General features: G+C 42.3%; 1 protein-coding gene across 1 annotated transcript in view; it reads left to right on the top strand.

The window, feature by feature from the left end:
* Positions 1-15,226: 15,226 nt before the first annotated feature.
* Positions 15,227-19,813, top strand: part of TTC32 (tetratricopeptide repeat domain 32) — a gene marked incomplete in the record, with an annotated part of 50,530 nt that continues 45,943 nt past the window's right edge. Inside the window, 1 exon segment of the mRNA XM_044071232.1 lies at positions 15,227-15,432. Within this exon segment, the coding sequence (XP_043927167.1) occupies positions 15,305-15,432 (128 nt within the window).

Genomic DNA, 19,813 nt, shown 5'->3' on the forward strand with positions numbered 1-19,813 from the left:
CCTTCCTTTTGGATATTATCCCTTCAGATTCTGTTTCTCCTCTCGCTCCCTCAGGCCTATATGGTATTCCTGAATCTCAAGGATGCTTATCTCTATATTCCAATCCATTCTCTTTTAGTGAAGTTTTTGTGCTTCTCTGTTGCTTCCTGGCATTTTCAGTTCTCTGCTTTGCCCTTTCAACTGCCCCAAAAGTGTTCATCAAATGCCTTGCTCCTGTGATAGAGATCCAAAATTTTCCTTACTTAGACAACCTGCTGATCCAGGCTTGCTCCCAGGGACCCTTTTGCAAATTCTTCATTTTGTTGTTTCTCTTTTTCACAGCCTAGGGTTAATTTCAAAAAGTCTTCCTTGACTCCTTCTCAGGACCATGTTTTTCTGGGTTGCAGGATTCAAACAGTGCCAATGCTTGCATCCCTGCCTCCTCCAAAGGCTTTAACTCTAATTTCTTTCTTTCGCACTCTTCTTCCTCTGGCTTCCATTACCACCTGGGAGTTTCTGAGAGCTCTGAGTTTCATGGCATCCACCATTCTGATGCTCCCTCTGGCCACACTTCACATGAGAAAGTTTCAGTGGTCTCTGAAGTCAGTGTGGCTTCAACATGCACATCCACTAGATTTTGTGGTTCCTCTTCTTCCTTGTCTCAGACAGGAACTTCACTGGTGGATTTAGCAGTAGTCTCTGAATCCAGGATCCCTTTTTATCCCCCTCTTCACTCTCAGGAATTATTCACAGCAGCTTCAGACATGGGATGGGGTGGCAGCATTTGGTTTCCTAAAGGTACAGGGGGTGTGGTCACCTCATCAGCATAAGGAGCACATCAGTGTCAAAGAGAGGAGAGCACTTCTGCTGACTGTTCAGGCCTTCCATCCTTTTTTCTCTCCAGGGTCCCTCAAGGTGCTCACAGACAATACCATAGTGATGTGGTATATCAACATACAGCGAGGAACAAGATCTTACCTTCTTTGCGGTTGGCACCTCTGCTATGAGATCTTGCCGTTAAGGATCAAGTGACTCTTCAAGCAATTTATATCCCTTCTGACCAGAACAATGTGACAGAAACACTAATTCAGTCCCACGAAAAAATGCTTCACTTACTGTGGGCTAGGCTTGTAAATGCCCTCGGGCAGATAGCCTAGTATGAACCTATGAACCTATGTGTTTCTTGACATTATCAACCAGTGGGGTACTCCTCAAGTGGATCTTTTTGCCTCCCGTTTGAACAGACACAGTCCTCTGTTTTGTGCCAGAGTTCCAGGTCCTCTGGTGTGGAAGGTGGACACCCTCTCATTTTGTTGGAAAGGTATGTTTCTGTATGCATTCCCTCCCCTTCCTCTCAATCCAAAAGTCGTGTTCAAAATTCAAATTGATCCTTCCAAAATCTTTATAGTGACTCCCTTTTGGACTCAACAGCACCGGTTCCCACTACTTCTGCATCTAGACAGAGGCAATCATCACAAGTTACCTCACAGGGTGGGATCTAATCACACAAGTCGAGATCTCTCATCCATCCCCACCTGTCCACACTTCAACTGACATTGTGAGAGATAGGATTTTGATTCCTCATAGATACCTTTTTATCTACGTAAGTGCTGCAAGCCCTGCAGGAGGTCAGTAGACTTGCAGAAGGTCAGTAAACCTGCTACTAGGAAATCCTACTTATCCAAATGGAAGAGGTTTTCTTTTTGGTGTCTTTCTCATAACCTGGACCCACTTACTGTGGATGTTCCTTTGGCTCTCTCTTATTTGTGTGAGTTGCTCAATGCTGGTTTGGCCTATTCTTACATGAAGACCCACTTATAAGTTATGCCTGATTATTTGCCCTTTTCTCCTCCTTAGCTTCTAGATTTGATGTGGAACAATTTCTTAAAAGGTGTCCTTAATATTAGACCTCCCAGGAAAGCTGTTCCTCCTCCCTGGGATCTTAACAGGTTCATAGGTTGATACTAGGCTATCTGCCCTAGGGCATTTATAAGCCTAGCCAGGAGTGTGTTTGGCTTTCGCCACCCTTTTAGATTAGTTGACTGTGCCTCTGCATAGTAAGTCACAGAAGGTAGCCCTTTTAAGGTTAGTTTACTGTACCTCTGTCAAGCAGGGACACAGAAGAGATCCCAGGGGTAAACTTACGATCTCCCATCCACTCGTCAAGATTTCTCTTGAAGAGGGTCAGTGAGGGGCTCTGCCTAACATTAATTGGGATTTTGTTCCAGAGTGAGGGGAGCCTCTGGGATATGAATCTGTCCCTCCAGCATGTCCTAATTATTTCTGTGCTGAGGTTCAAGTCCCTGGAGCATGTAGCTCTAAGGGATTTGGATATCCTGAGGTGAAGCATGTCCATTAATTCTGGGTTGGACATGGCTTTATACGTCAGACACAAATCGCCTCTGAGTAGGTGGTATGCAACTGAGTAGAGCTGGAGTTTCTTTAGCTGAACTGCATAGGGCATCGGTTTGAGCCCCTTGATCCTCTTGGTGAGGTACTTTTGGGGTCTTTCCAGTTGCTGCAGATGTCGGGTAAGGTACATCCCAAATGGGGCATTGTATTCAATTATGGGCCTGATAAGTGATGGGGCACAATGACCTCTCTTGATCTAGATGTGAACCTTTTCGTGATAAGGTGGGCTATATAGAAGGTTTCTCTAACCACTTTGGCAACGTGATTGTCAAAGGAGAGATTGCTATCTACTTGGGTCCCCAAGTCCCTAATTACTTCTTCCATACTTAATGGATTACCACCTATGTGGTAATTTGTGGGCACTTTGTTTTTCCCAAAGGGGATGACTATGCACTTTTTGGCATTTAGCTTTAGGCCATGGCTCTTGCACCAGTTATCCGTCTCTGTGAGACCCTTTTGGAGGATGCTTGTGTCAGCCGGAGAGTCGATTACGGCACCCAGTTTGCAGTCATCTGCGAACTTGTGTTAGCCTGTACCTCGGAGAAATCTATACCGAATAAGAGAGGTCCCAGGACTGAGCCGTGTGGGATGCCACTTGTAACTGGTTTAGAGTCTGACATGGCACCTGCTATTCTGACAATGTGGGTTCTATCCCTGAGCCAGTTTGCAACCCAGCTTGTGACATAGGGGTTGATATTTAAGCTGGTGAGCTTATTTATGATGCCTGAGTGGAGTATTGTGTCGAAGGCTTTTGCAAGGTCCAGGTAGGCTGTGTGGACTACCTTCCCTTCATCTATGGCTTTGGTAACTGTTTCAAAGAAGTCGACCAGGTTCAAGAGGCAAGATCTGCCCTTAACAAAGCCAAATTGGGTAGGATTCAGTGTCTGGAGGTTCCCAATGTCTTTGTTTATGATTTCCATGATGATACGCTCCATAGCTTTGCAGACCAGACTAATCAGGCTTATAGAGCGATAGTTTCCAGGGTCTGTTGTGGCACCACCTTTGTGGAGTGGGACCACTGTTGCTGTACGCCATTCCTTGGGTACATATCCTGTAGTAAGGCTGAGATTGAACAGTGACTTTATATAAGGGTTTAGTTCTTCTTTCAGTTCATGTAAGACGCAGCCCGGGACACCATCTGGTCCCATTGATGCTGTGTTTTTTGCTTTGGAGAGGGCAGCTCTCACTTGTGCATCTGTGATCTCAGGAAGGCTACACTCTGTTGGGATAGACATTTGCTCTTTTGGGGGGAGGGAAGAAGTTTGCACTGAACCTTTCTGCCAGGATGTTGGCAACGTCTGTGGGTTCAGTGTATTTTTTGTCATTTTGCACTAACTCAGAGCATATCTGGGAGTTGCCTCCCAGGTTTCTGACATAACTAAAGAAGGCCTTGTGATTATCTTTAGTGTCTTGTGCAATTTTTCTTTCGAAGCTGGCCTTAGATGATTTTATGAGGGATCGTAGTTTCTTGCTAGTACTGATCAGAGACGCCTTCCCTTTTTGGGATTTTGCTCTATCATGTAGTAGCTTTCTCCTTCAGATGTATAGCTTATTTATAGCCGGGGTCCACCAGACAGGTCTTCTGCCTTTGGAGAAGTGAGTCTTGGTTTTATTTGGGATAGCATGCTCCATGCATTCCTGTAGGTGTCCATAGAATGCTTTTGTAAAGGATTCTGCATTTTGGGCCGTATTTTCCACTGGCCCGGTGGCTTTGAAGGATTCCACCTCAGTTTTGAGAAGTGTGAAGTTTGCTTTTGAGAAGTTCTTCACCGTGGTTTCCTTGGCTAGGGGTGGGGATGGAATATGGATGTCCAGTGAGATTAGTTTATGGTCTGATCTTACCAATGAGGGGTATACCTCTGGTGTGGAACATAGAGACCCCATGTTGGTGATGACCAGGTCCAATATGTTTTCCCCTCTTGTGGGAGTGGTGACCAGTTGTTCCATAGCATTTGAGTTTATAAATTCTAGGAACCATTGGGCGAGGGTGTTTGGGCTTGAGTAGTTTTCCCAATCAATGTTTGGGTAGTTGAAGTCACCCAATATAATGGTGTTTGGAGAGACCTTCATATTCTCCAGTGTTCTCAGGAAAGCCGAGTGAGGTTCCTGTGTTTGGGAAGGTGGTCTGTAGCAGGCTACAAACTGAAAGGCAGTTTTGCCCACTGTTAGTTGCACATGGATGGTCTCTGATGCTTAAGCCACTAACCTGGAGGTGTGGGAATCTTTGATAAATATGGATACCCCCCCTTTTGTGGTTCGGTCAGAGTTTTGGGGCCGGAAAGCATGGTATGAAGTATAACCTGTCAGTGCTGGGGTGCTCTCGGGAGCCTTGAACCAGGTTTCTGTTACTGCAGATATCGATATTCTCCATACTGAGGAGAGTCTCGAGTGCGTGCATCTTGAGGTTTAGACTTCTGGCGTTGAGCAGCATTACCCTTAGTTTTTTTTTTCTTTGTGTTGTCTATGGAGGTTGGTTTGTCTTTTGAGCCTTGCCTAAAAAACGCACTATGGGGGAGGCAGGAGCCTTTGCCAGTATTCGAAAACCCAAAAGCAACGTGGCTTGTCGAGCATGTCATCCCAGGCTGACAAACACTGGATCCCCTTTGAATGACACCAATACTTTAGCCAATTGTTAAAATTGATCATTTTGTCTTTACACTGTGACATCATTCTTGGTGAGGGTAAGATGCTACTCAAGGTCAAGGTCATACCGGCCTGGGCTACATGATCAAAGAGCTCCTCTATGTCTTTTTTCATGTAGTCCAGGGAGGTTTTGGAAAAGTTGACTCAGGCTCCTTTTGAGCTTGGTGCTTCGGCTTCCTCACAACATTGTTCCTGGAAGACTGTTCTTTTGTTAGCTCTTACTTCTGCCATTTGGGTGTCCGAGTTGCAGGCCCTTATGGCTTGTCCTCCGTTTTTGATCTTTTATGAGGACAGGGTGTCCTTGCCAACTAACCCTTCTTTTATGCCCAAGGTGGTTAATGAGCTATCACTTAATCAGATAATAATCTGCCTACTTTCTCCCCTCTCTGCAATCTGAGAGTGAGAGGGTGCTGCATAATTTGGACGTGCATAGGCAACTCAGTGTTTATTAGAAAATCTGATCAGTTATTTGTTTCCTTTCATCCTAGGATCTTTGGGACTTGCTGTTTCCAATCAAACCATTTCTTCTTGGATTTCAAAGGTTGCTTCCTTTTGTTAAACTTTTTATGGCAAGAGCCTTCCTTCTTCAATTAAGTCAAAATTTCTAGTCTCCCACCAGGACACAAGTGCTCTTCAGCAATTGCATTCTGCTTGCTGAGTACACTCAAGCAAATCTGCAGTCTGCGGCTACCACTCCACCCATACAGTATAAGAAGGAATCAGTACTGCAAAACTACACAAGGATATACATTTTGAGCCTCAAGAGCAGGAGCACACTCAAGCAAATCTGCAGTCTGCGGCTACCACTCCACCCATACAGTATGAGAAGGAATCAGTACTGCAAAACTACACAAGGATAAATATTTTGAGCTTCAAGAGCAGGGACAGTCCACCCAGGCGTTCTACTTGTATGTTTATGAGAGTGAAGCTATTACAGTAGCAGTATTTCTTAGTAGTTCTCAGCGTGCTAATATAACTGACTGTTGTAGCCTTGTGCCCCAGCTAGTACAGTAATCCTAAATGTCCAATAGGCAGTATACATTTAATTCAGATCCCTGTGAATAAATTAACCATCAAGCAGCCCTCTCAGTGCTTTCTGTCTTAGTTTGTATCACTTGGAGGCCCACCTGTTTATTTGCATCTCTATACATTCCCCTTCATTGCTAATGTATCTCCCTAGTCTAATCTGTGCACAAACTGGTTACTAATCAGCAAGTCAATGTGAAAACACGCTCCCAAACTTAATAAAGTTTGCTGTCTCTTTTCTCCTTCACTTTACAGGTAGTTTGAATTCTTACTTACCCGCTCTGAGGCCTTCACTAATAGTTTTCTAGTGATTGCCTCTCTAGTTTCTTTGCATTCCACCTGGTTTACACCCCCTGTGCTATCTCCCTCCCCCAATACTAAGTCTATGTTAGAATCCTGCTGGGCATAGAGCCATCTTTAAATTTCTAGTCTCCCACCAGGACACAAGTGCTCTTCAGCAATTGCATTCTGCTTGCTGGTAAACCATTAGACCTCAGGAATTTGTTTAAAGTGTTCAGATTTGTAAAGTTATACTCACATTTTACTCGGCTTGGGCTCTGCCCCGTTCCCTCCACTCCCCTGCCCCCACTACCTCTACATTTATAGTAATCACAGCCAAACCCACAGCTCACCCTCATATCACCTCTACCAATCACAGCTCAAGTCAGATCACATTATACTACACCAACTTACTTCACACAAAATACTCCCAATCACTCTCATTCCCACTAGGCATTTTTTACATCACCCACACTTCTTACCCATCCACATATAGTGCAACCCTATAATTCCTATTCAGACTCCCACCTAGTACCAACTTTAACTTTATAACCATGACTATCACACAACTAAGTCTAGTCTGTCTTCTCATAATTCTTTATAACAACACAAGTTATCACTCTAGCAATATCCCTAAACTTAGTAGCACAACACTACATTATTCACTCTCATATACAGACACCTCACATTATAATAATATCTGCCCACAACTGTTCAAGAACTACATAACAGACCAATTCAGAACTAAACACATATGCTCTCATTCCTACTCCAAAAAAACACAATACTTTCTCACACTCCTCACCAAACTCCAATATCTGTATCACCATTACAACGCCAGGCTCACCATAAGTGGGGATATCCACCCCAACCCAGGCCCAAATCCATCCTGTCCAACACAAACTGCTCCTACACAAATGTCAGAACACAACACCCCCACTATCTTCATCCCTGGGCAAATCAACAACAGCAGCAAAACCAACCATCTTTTAATGCTAAATATTAATATTAGAAGTATCAAAAATAAAATACCTGAACTCCAGGCCAGAATAGCACACTGCTCCCCAGACACAGTTGCTTTAACAGAAACCTGGCTAAATAAAAACATAGCTAACTTAGAAGTTCTCCCTACCGGCTACAATATCATTAGACAAGACAGACCACTTCGTAAAGGGGGTGGAACTGCCTTAATGAATAAGTCCAACTTAACTGTACGTCAATTACCAAACTCCTACCCCTCCCCCAATAATTGGGACATACTTATCTCACAATTTCAACTTTACCCTAAAAAAGTCATCACCACAACTGTGATCTATATTCCACCTGGTAATACACCTGCTAGCCTTGAAGACTTCTTATCCTGGTGTTCTTCCACATACTCACAAGAAACCCTTATTCTTGGGGATTTCAACCTAGATTGGATCACCTGCACATCAGAACCACCAAGTAATCTAATAAATCTCCACGGCTACGAGCAGCTAGTCCAAATTCCAACTAGATGTGATAAAAAATCTAAAAGGGAATCTATCCTTAACTGGGTCCTAACTAACAACCCCACATTGTACGCCCACTCAGCCAGTCTCCCAGATACCTTAAGTGACCACAACATAATATACTTTATAAGTAGTAGAACAAGCATATGCAAAACCCACTAACTATATATCCACTAGAAACACAAACAAATTCTCTCCTGAGATCCTCAATACTTTACTCTGTAACTGTAACTGGACCCCCCCCCTAAAAACCCTCCCACTTGACCAGGCTGTAGCATATTTCAACAAAAGTTTCTACAACACCTAGACACTGTCGCTCAATTGCACAAAATCAAGGTTAGAACCTCTACAAACCCCTGGCTCAGTAAAAAAAACAAACAAATCCTCAAGTCCAGTGACACTGCCTGGCTTTACTATCAAAAAAAACAAAGAAACACAAAGCCTAAGTACCAAGAACTGCGCAACCGTGCAAAAAATGCATTAGGCTGGACAAAAAAATCCTACTACACAACATTACAAACTAAATACCAACACAACCCCCAAAATTTTTAAAAAAATGTAAGCTACTAAAATCCACCCAAAAGGCTACCCCCAAACCAACCACCCCTGACACTAAAGTTCCCATCGGAACACAATTCAATTCCAACTTTGTGAACTCAATTCTATCCTTAGTATCACAGGATAGTTCCTTCCTCACTATCACTCCCAACACAAATAACACTAATACAAGCTTTACCCTCAAAACAGTTTCCACCACTTCAATCAAAAGCATGCTCTCCAAACTAAAACCCTCATCAACAGCAGCCGACCTACTCCCCAACTATTTCTTGAAACTCATAGCAGATGCTATTGCTATCCCAATCTCCACTCTCATAAATAGATCAATTGTTTAAAACTATGTGCTCAAACTCTGGAAAATATCCTATGTTACACCCATACATAAAGGCAGGACCTCCACTGAACTTAATAACTACAGACCCATTGCTTTACTCTCCCCCCTGGCCAAAATCCCAGAAAACTGCATCCATACCCAGATGCTAAAATATCATCTAGACAGCAACATCCTGTCACCTACTCAGCATGGTTTCAGACCTGCCCATAGTACCACTACAGCCCTCCTCTGCTTCACACACAGTAAACCATCTCAAAAATGAAAGTCTGCAGGTGTCAACTCTTTTTTTGGATATGTCCAAAGCATTTGACACAGTCTCGCACCAAATCCTGCTAAACAAACTAAACCAATATCACCTATCAAATTCCACTCTTACCTGGTTCCAAAGCTACTTAACTGACAGGTACCAAGCTGTGCAATGGGAATATTCTCCATCTCCTCAGCTGCCCATAACAATAGGAGTCCCACAGGGGTCTATCTTAGGACCACTACTATTCACAACTGTCACAAATGACCTCCATACCTCCACACAGCATGCATATATCATTCAGCATACAGATGACACTACCTTAATCTGTGCTGCACAAAACATTCCCACCCTCCTGCAAACAACTCAACTAGCATTCTCTGACATTGAAAACTACCTTGCCAAAGCCCAACTTATCCTCAATCCAAAGAAAACTCAGCTTATGATTATAACCAGTTCTAACAAAAACACTGATAACAGTCAATTCACTATCTACTCCACAAATGCTACTCCAATCGCTCCAGTGGCACAGGCTAAGCTATTGGGAATAACCATAGACTCCCATCTAAAATTTAATAGTCATCTCAACTTAACTATTAAAAAACTACATGCCAAACTGGGATCACTCTACCGTATCAAACCATTTCTTATCAACAACACAAGATCAGCCATTGCTCGGTCCCAACTTCTATCCACCCTACTCTATGTATCTCCCATTCTGACTAATTTCAACAAAACTGAGCTAAGCAAAATGGAAGCCTGCTATAACAGAATTGCCCGCTTTGCTGCAAATTGCTCATATAGAACTCATCACTGTACTGTTCTGAGACAGCTCCACTGGCTTGAACTGCCCAACCTCCTAACCTACAATCAGCTCTGCCGCTGTCATTCGATCTATTACCTCCCCAATAAGTGTCCTGCTCTCACAAACCTAGTATAACATCACTCAGCCAAAAGGCCTCTTAGATCATCAAGCAAACTACTACTAGAAGTCACCAACAGCTACAATAGCTTTGGAGATGCACTATATAGTAGTTCAAGAGTGGAACTCTGTCCCCACTAACATTCAAAACACATCTTCCAAAGCCTCCTTTAAAGACCTCATCAGGCAACATCTCAAGCAAAGTTGGCAGTGCCATGACTGCTCCCCAGGCTAGTGAAAGCAGATAAGGTTCACATACTAAACCTAGAGTACTTGATAATAGTTTTCAATCTTACTCACAAAACACTGGCTAATCTACAATGTATGTACTGTACCTGTGTACTATGTATGTATTCTACCTATGTTCCAAATGTCAGCTGTAAACCACAAATCTATTACCTTTATTTTTAAAGTGCTGCGGTAGCATTGTCACCTCATAGTAAGACGCTGTCCTGTTCGATTCTCAGCTAGAGCATCTTCTGTGTGGAGACATGCGTGAATGGGCGTACCTTCGTTGAAGGTTGCGCGTCAGGGCTGGCAAATCGGCATGTAAAAATCTACTGCAAATCATTAGCAGACCGGAGTTCCGCTGTGGCAACCCCTAAGTTGAAAGCCAAAAGACACAACAACCTTTATTTTTAAATTAATATTTTTTGTTTGTTCTCTCCACTGTAACTGTTGATGTGCTGCATACCACCGTAAAACATGTCTTTTGTAATTTGTGTGCATACTGATCATGTCTAAATAACTAAATGTATCTGTAATTTTTCTATGTGGAGCTTTTCTCCCCAGGCCTCTGCTAAAAAAGGGCCTTTTCGACTCAGTTAGACACCCCCGGATAACAAATGTAAAATAAAATAAAGTCTTACTCTAGTAGAGCTGTGACTTATTCTGGTGCTTTTTCCAAGGACTTAGATACTAATTCTATTCTTGAAGTTATTACCTGGATTTCTGTGCATACCTTTACAAAGCACTACAAGCTGAATGGGATCTCTAGACCTAGGGCTGGTTTTGCTAGTGCTGTTCTTCATGGCTTTTTAGGGGTCTCTTCTGCTCCTTCCCCCTCCCAAGGTTCCTCTTGAGCTCTGAAACTCTCCCATATGTTAAGGATACTGCAGCAGTGAATGTAAGGACACAGCAGAGTTGTGTAAAATCTTACCATAACCGTAAATGTCCTTGCCTTCAATGCTGCAGTATTTGCTCCCTCCATTTATCCCCCTAGTCCTTTGCCCTCCTGAATGTACAGATTACCTCTTGGGTTCCTTGGACTGGTGTTGTACTGGGGCAATCAGTTCTGACTATGGCAGGCCTGAACATCACCTTTACGCCCTACACTGCGTAAGGAGTGTTTGGTTGACATTTGGCATACCTTAAAGCAACAGTAGCCTCTGGCAGACAAGATGGATGTCGGGCTTCCACGGCAGGGAATTCCATATGCTAAGAATACTGCAGCAGTGAAGGGAAGGACATCTACAGTTATGGTAAGATTTTACACAACTGTACTTTCACAGGTAAATACTAGGCTATGAATCTGCAGACTATTACAAGCCTAGCCAATAACCATAGGTCATACTCGAACCTTGTACCTGTGAGGTACAAGCTTTAACAATTATATTAATTCCATCCAGGACACATGACCATCCAGTGACTGTTAGTTGTGTGTGTGTGTGTGTGTATGTATGTATATATAGGGAGAAGGTGGGTGTCACTGCTAAAGAATGTTGAAGCCAGGCATTACCCTACTGAATGAGATTGGAGAGAGACCAGAATTAGCGAACAGATATCAGAGAGACTGCCTAGGTTCTACAGTTAATTAGTAGCTACAAAATGTCTCTGTTACACATTTTTGTATAATAAATATTGGTGCTCAGATAGAATTACACCCTTTTTCGGTTTATTTATAGTTTTGTTAACTGGGTTAGTCACACTAGGCTAGTGCCCTCTTTTCAGGGGAGATGCAAGGTGGTATTACTACTACTTGGAGAAATTTGGCCAGGGCATTAGGGATCATTCCTTCTCTTTTCTATAAGGTGCTATGTGATATTTTACATCCACCCGATATTTCACAAACTCAAGCAGATGGGGCCTCAGTTGAATATCTCCTCCAAAGGATGACACGCTCAGGACTGCAGCACCCCCCCTTAGGCTGCACTGCAGTTTCAACAGTCGATCTAACTTGTGCGGGAAAAGAATCCACAGCCTTACTACCTGTTGCTACGACACTATTAAACAGGACTGATTTTGCCTCAAAAACTCTCTTATTTCACAGTTTTACTAACAAGGTGAAAATTTCAAGCACTTATTGTGGCAGACACTACTCTAAAGTTCTTCTTGTATTCTGTATTTTAAGTTAAAAGTAGAAGATGTTTAATGGTATACTGGATTATTTTAGTTTTGCCATGCATTATTGATATCAAAGTTTTCTGGTTACTTCCACAAAGGTTTGGACATATAGTGATGGAAAGAATTGAAGTCAAGTCGGTGTTATTTTAGTTCCTGTTTATAGGTTCATACTAGGCTATCTGCCCTAGGGCATTTATAAGCCTAGCCAGAATGTGCTTGGCTTTCGCCACCCATTTTAAATTAATTTTGCTATGCCCTTTTTCGAGGTTAGTATACTGTGCCTCTGTCTAACAGTGACACAGAAGTGATACCCGGGGTAAACCTACAATCTCCCATCCACTCATCAAGATTCCTCTTGAAGAGAGTCAATGAGGGGCTCTGCCTAACCTGGACTGGGATTTTATTCCAGAGTGAAGGGAGCCTCTGGGTTATGAATCTGTCCCTCCAGCATGTCCTATTTATTTCAGTGCTGAGGTTCAAGTCTCTCGAGCTCGTAGCTCGATGGGATTTGGATTTTCTGAGGTGCAGCATGTCCATTAATTCCGGGTTGGACATGGCTTTATCGTCAGGCACAGATCGCCTCTGAGCAGGCGGTATGCCACTGAGTAGAGCTGGAGTTTCTTTAACCGGGCAACATATGGCATCTGTTTGAGCCCTTTGATCCTCTTGGTGAGGTACTTTTGGGGTCTTTCCAGTTGCTGCAGGTGTCTGGTAAGGTACATCCCAAAAGGGGCATTGTACTCAATTATGGGCCTGATGAGGGATGAGTAAAGAGGCACGATGACCTCCCCTGATCTAGATGTGAATCCCTTCATGATTAGGTGGGCTATATAAAATGTTTTTCTAACCACTTTGGCCACGTGGTTGTCAAATGAGAGATTGCTGTCAACTTGGGTCCCCAGGTCCCTAATTACTTCTTCTGTACTTAATGGATTACCACCTATGTGGTAATTTGTGGGCACTTTGTTTTTGCCAAAGGGGATGATTATACACGTTTAGCTTGAGGCCATGGCTCTGGCACCAGTTGTCTGTTTCTATGAGGCCCTTTTGGAGGATGCATGTGTCAGCTGGAGAGTCGATTATGGCGCCCAGTTTGCAGTCATCTGCGAACTTGGTCAACCACAGTCCTTCTGTGTTGGCCTGTACCTCCGAAAAATATATACCGAACAAGAGAGGTCCCAGACTGAGCCTTGTGGGACGCCACTTGTAACTGTTTTGGAGTCTGACATGGCTCCAGCAATTCCAACCATGTGGGTTCTGTCCTTGAGCCAGTTTGCAACCCATCTAGTGACACAGGGGTTTATATTTAAGCTGGTGAGCTTATCTGTAATGCCCGATTGGGGTATTGTATCAAAGGCTTTTGCGAGGTCCAGGTAGGCTGTGTGGACCACCTTCCCCTCGTCAATGGCCTTGGTGACTGTTTCAAAGAAATCGACCAGGTTTGAGAGGCGAGATCTGCCCTTAACAAAGCCGAACTAGGTAGGATCCAGTGTCTGTAGGTCCCCAATATCTTTATTTATGAGGTCCATGATGATCCTTTCCATAGCTTTGCAGACCAAGCTAGTCAGGCTTATGGGGCGATAGTTTCCAGGATCCGTTGAGGCACCACCTTTGTGGAGAGGGACCACTGTTGCTGTACGCCACTCTTTGGGTACATATCCTGTAGTAAGGCTGAGACTTGAGCAGTAGTTTTATGTTTGGGTTTAGCTCTTCTTTGGAGTTCATGTAGGACGCAGCCCGGGACACCGTCTGGTCCCATTGATGCTGTGTTTTTTGCTTTGGAGAGGGCGGCTCTTACCTGAGCATCTGATATGTCAGGGGGGCAGCACTCTGCTGGGATAGATATTTGCCCTTTTGGTGGGGGGGGGGGAGTTTGCGCAGAACCTGTCAGCTAGGATGTTGGCAATGTCTGTGGGTTTGGTGTATTTTTTTGTCATTTTGGACTAATTCTGAGCATATCTGGGAATTCCCACCCAGGTTCCTAACATAACTAAAGAATTATCCTTAGTGTCCTGTGCAATTTTTCTCTCTAAGCTGGCCTGAAACGATTTTATGAGTGCCCGTAGTTTTTTGCTAATACTGATCAGAGATGCCTTCCCTTTTTGTGATTTTGCTCTATCATGTAGTAGCTTCCTCCTTCTATTGTATAGTTTGTTTATGGCTAGGGTCCACCAGACATTTTCATGATAAAGTTTCTGAATCTTTCATTAAGAATCCTGAAAATCCACTTTAACTGCAATCTGGACTAAGCATACAATTGACCATTGTTTGATCAGTGTTCTACCTCAGCAAACAAATTTAAATACATAAATAAACTTTTCTGGTGCCTGGATCTCTAAAATGGGTGACAAAAGTGCAACATTACATGACGTAAACCATTACATTAAACTAGTCTATGACTGAAAGAGTAATCTCCAATCATATTTAGTATCCTTATTTCCATCTTCTTTAATGGTGCAACTAACAAAATCAAATAGATGTATTCCTGTTCAGTGCTAACATACAGACACTTCCATACCTCTCAAGTATCCAAATGTCCTTAGACTGTCGAGATTCTTGCCTCATATTTTGTTTTTCCTCCTAGAATTCGTGGTTTACTGGCAAATATGTGAGGACTAAACTCACTAAGCAGTGACAGACATTTGCGTTTCAGACTGCATATAGTTTAGAAGAATACAAGGTAACACAAAATATTTTATTCTAGCAAATTTCGAAGTTTATAAGAGCAATATTTAACACGTATCCCAATATTTGGACCTCTATTTCTCGAGTCATTACTTTTGTTTGTTTTTTTTTTTTTGTCTAGATTTCTTGTGCTAAGAGATTGAGAAGTCCTCCACCTTCAATGACAGAGTAACATAAGAAAATATATTTTAATTAGTTTATCAATTAAATACCAGAGTACAAAACAGTGAAAAAATTACACAAACATACCTACCAAACATTGCTAATTTCGAGGCCGTAGTCTTTTTACACCCCCTCGAAAACGTCATGTTTGTTTTTAGCCGACTTCCTGTAAGACGAGCAAGTTGTGTCACGTGAGCAGTGGGTGCCGTGATCCGGCAGCTATGGGTACCTTTCACTGTAGTTTGTTGGACAGAGCTAGGCTTCAGTTTCAGAAAGCAAACTACTTAGAAGCCGAGACATTGTATAGTGAATTCATCACGACAGCTTGTCAGAATAAACCTAACAACTGGTAAGTGATGTGATTCTTACTGAACGTGTATTTAGGCAGTAAGTTTGGAATACAGGGGGAGGTGCGGAGATGTACTGCTTTTCAAGTTTGGCTGAAATGTATCGTGTGTTTATTACCTCTTCTAATGCTAGAAAATAACATAATAACCCAGTATTAGTTAATTGTAGCGACCAGGCGTTAGTAGCTTGTTGGACATGCAATGATGCAAGTTACGTCCGGTCATGGAGTACTGGAAGAAAGTGCTTTGTTCGCAGTATTGTATTACCCCTAGGAAACGGGATTTATATAACTTGGCTGTAATGAGGTAAAATCAGTCTAGGTTGAGCAGTAGAAATCCGTGCCCTAGTCCACCTTCTCCGGTTACGTCAACGCCCGGTAACAGTGTAAAGGTATTTGGCAAGTTTGGACGTAACTGTATTTTCAGGTTTAAGAATACTTTAATATTGTAGGAATCAAAAACCGTTGTGAAAAACTGAAACAAAAGTCTTACTCCATCTTATGAAGGCATGGAATGTTCAACTAGTACTACTATGCAACGAACATCTGAAAAGAACAAATGAACGATAGTCACCAACAAGAAAAGTCGTTCCTAATAAAGCACCCAGTAAGAAATGGTATTTTTAGTACAAATGTAATGTAGTGCATATGAGTGAATTACAATACATGTAGAATTAATTTAGAAGCAGAGTAAACATGTCTTGTTTTATTGTACAGAATTTAATAAATTAAAGACCATGCAGAAAAGAAGAGTGAGAAAAATGAAATATAACAACCACGTGGAAATGTTACCACTCCTGCTTGCTCTGTGATCCTTAGAGCGTGTGTGCTCCATGCTCTTTGCTAGTTATGTGCAGTGCCACAGTATTGTGGTACATAAAACAAGGATCAGCCATCTCCTTCCCCTTCTATAGAATGGCGGTGGAGGTCTGGGATTTAGTAGTTCAGTACGGTTTAACCTTACAGGCATCTTACAGTCTGTCTGAGCAGAATATTGCGGCATACAAGCTGAGCAGAACTGTTATAGACCCACAGCAATGGATATTGAAACCATGGTCTTTCCAGGACTTTGCCATTCTGTGGAGAGCTCTGCACATGGATCTGTTTGCCTCTAGTCAGAACAGACAGGTGAAGATGTTCCGATTCAGGGCCCCATGCACACAGGTGCATTTTTGTTCCTTTGTTAGGGAAAGTTTTCCTCTCTGCACCCCACACACACTTTCCCTCCTAATAACCAGTGTCTGGTTAAAGATTCAGACAAGCCTGCAAAGGTGATAGTGGTCACCCCCTTTAGACCCAGGCACCAGTGGTTCGCCCGGCTGTTTGAAATTGACAAGGGGCAATTACTGTAAATTTTTTCAAGGATGTACTTGCTCACACAGGGTGTGAGATGCTTGATGCATCTTGGTCCACAACATTTTACAATTGACTGGTGTAGAGTTTTAATTCTTTGTAGACCCTTTTTGGCCTGAGGACATGCAGCAGGTATTGGGGGTGAAGAAACTGGTTATCGGAAAGTCATATTTGTGGGAAAAGTGGAGGTGTCTCTAGTTGGTGCCACTCTACGATTCTGTGTGCTTTGCAGGCCATGAGGGAGGTGCTCGGAGGAATAAAGGTTCATAGCTTTTAAATATTTTTTAGAGTTATTTGCTGGCCTTTCCTATTTTATTTATTTATTTAAACTTCACCAATCTGCCATTTGTGCTTGTTTGCTCTTGGATCCCCCATTTTCTACATTGCCATCAGTTAAACTATTTTTGGAAGGGGTCTTGCATATCTACGGCAATACCCAAATTTGCTCTGAGCTATTGCACAATGGTACCTCCTATACCAAGTCAACAGATATTGCCAATATTACTGGCTGACGGATTCTTTGTCAGCTGTACCCCCCCCCCAAAGGACCAATCACAATACCAGTAGATTGCCAGGCACCCAGTATTACTGCTGCACAGGTTAAAACAGCACCGTCCAAGGCCAAGAATACAGCTTATGTGGGACCTGACGATATCTCTGGCTGTATTCTACATGACCTACAGAGTGAACTGGCACCTCACCTGTGTGCCCCATTGAATCACAGCCTCCCCTCAGGCTTTGTCCCTGCTGAATGATGCACTGCTACAGTCATCCCTCTCCACAAGGGAGGAGTGACTACGGACCCTGGGAACTATTGCTCCATTATCCTGACTAGTCTGATAGGCAAAACTGTGGAACACATCATCATGGACCTAATAAACAAGGATATAGGGGATCTCCAAATTCTAGATCCTACACAGTTTGGTTTTGTGAAGAGTAGATCATGCCTGCTGGACTTGGTCAAGTTCTTTGAGTCAGTCACCAGAGCTGTGGATGAAGACAAGGTGGTTCATACAGCCTACCTTGATATGGCCAAGGCCTTTGATACCATTCCCCACTCAGGAATCATAGAGAAAGTCACATAGCTAAGCGTCAACCCCTATATCACTAGGTAGGTTGCAAACTGGAACCAATGTTAAATTAGCTGACTCCAAGTCCGACTGTCAAGCAGTCATGAGTGGTGTCCCACAGGGTTCAGTCCTGGGTCCTCTCCTGTTTGGTATCTACTTCTCTGAAGTCCAGGCCAACACGAAGGGACTTTGGCCGACAAAGTTCCCAGACGATTGCAAGTTGGGAGCTATTAACTCCCCAAGTAGTGTTGATATCCTACAGAAAGGCCTCAATGTGACCAACTACTGGCATTAGAACCATGGCCTCAAGCTTAGTGCCACAAAATGTGTCCTCATCTCCCTTGGGAAAAACCTTGTTCCCTTGAAATACCACATCTCTGGTAGTCCACTGAACACAGAAGGCGTTATAAGAGATCTAGGAACACAGGTTGACAACCTCTCTTTTGACCACCAGATTGCCACTGTGGTCCGAAAGGCCTATGTAGCACGTCTCCTTACTAAGGCTTTTGCATCCAGGAAGAAGCGGTCAGTGTCTCCTGTAGTCTTCCCTCATCAATCATAAGAGTACAATGCCCCATTTGGCAGAGCACCTCACTGGCCCTCTTCAAGAGAAATCTTGATGAGTGGATGGGAAATAGAAAATTCACCCCAGGGATCAGTGGCTCTACTCAACTGAGGCAGTAGGAGCTAAGGTCGGATGGCACGATGCCAGGGTAATTCTATGGGCTAGGCTTGTAAAGGCTTGAGGGCCATTATCCTAGTACACACCTATGAACCTATGTCATTTCCTTACCACAGAAATATTAACGCATTAATTATATATCTATAGAAGTATATTATTGACATTAAATATAGTTCCAGCTATTGGAAATTGCAGTAAACAGTGCACATAGAGAAATAAATACATACGAACAGGCATTAGAAGTAATAACTAATAAATGGACGTTATTGGTGATGGTTTGAATCTTAATTTTAAACATAGCACACTAGACCAGAGCGATTTAATAGAAAATGAAGTAAACTAGTTTATGTTATTTTGGTTATGACATCTAATTAAAATAAAGTTAAGATTAACAAATTTATTGTTTACATTTTTATACTAAATTATATTTTATGCTGCAGAGTTCAGATTTAACTTAGAGTAATTACAATGAGCATGTCTTGTTTCTAGGTGCTAAATAAATGTGTAGATGCTCTGACCCACTGTTAAAGATTGAAAGTGGTTTTCTCATAACATATTTTAGGTAGACTAAGTTAGAAGGGTGGTAGTTTGAGTATACCTAATCAAAGTAGGAATTCTAATTTGATTTCACAGAGAGAGTTTTTGTCCTTATTAAATGTTTTAAGTTTAATTTAATTTTATGCAGTACAAGTATTTCTTGGATGCGGTAGATTATAATACAAATGTAAATTTTTCGAGACTTGCTGCAGTATACCAAATAAGAAACCATTACCATTAAAAACAAAAAAGTATCACAGCACTGTTACATGAAAAATTAACATTAATTTTATCTACTTTTAAAATATTTCAAGATGTGGACTTTTGTCCTTAAATGTTAACCTCTTTTCAGGACACTTTTCAATTCATTGTGTTACTGAACATCTTTAATTAAATACATTTCCAGTGATATTCTACAAGAAACGCACACAAGATAGGGCGGTAATCATCCTAAAATATTTGCTCAGTTGCCATTTAAAGGTAAAAGAAAAGATGTGTCTGTCTTGTGGTGAGAGAGATTATTATGCCCAACATATTAATGAAAAAAAGATCAAGAACATTTACTATCTATGGTAGTATTAGAACACAGTAATAGACTGTGGATCTTATTTCTGCTTCCATTCGTAGGAACTAGTAAAGATTAACAGAAAAATCTTGAATATATTTTAGGAAATATGAAGGGTCATTTGATATTACGGTGGCTTCTTTTTTATTTTTGATAAATCTAAATGTTTAGTTTCTG

The sequence above is a fragment of the Protopterus annectens genome, chromosome 1.part0, assembly GCF_019279795.1.
Source record: "Protopterus annectens isolate FY-2018-M chromosome 1.part0, PAN1.0, whole genome shotgun sequence".
NCBI lineage: Eukaryota > Metazoa > Chordata > Ceratodontiformes > Protopteridae > Protopterus > Protopterus annectens.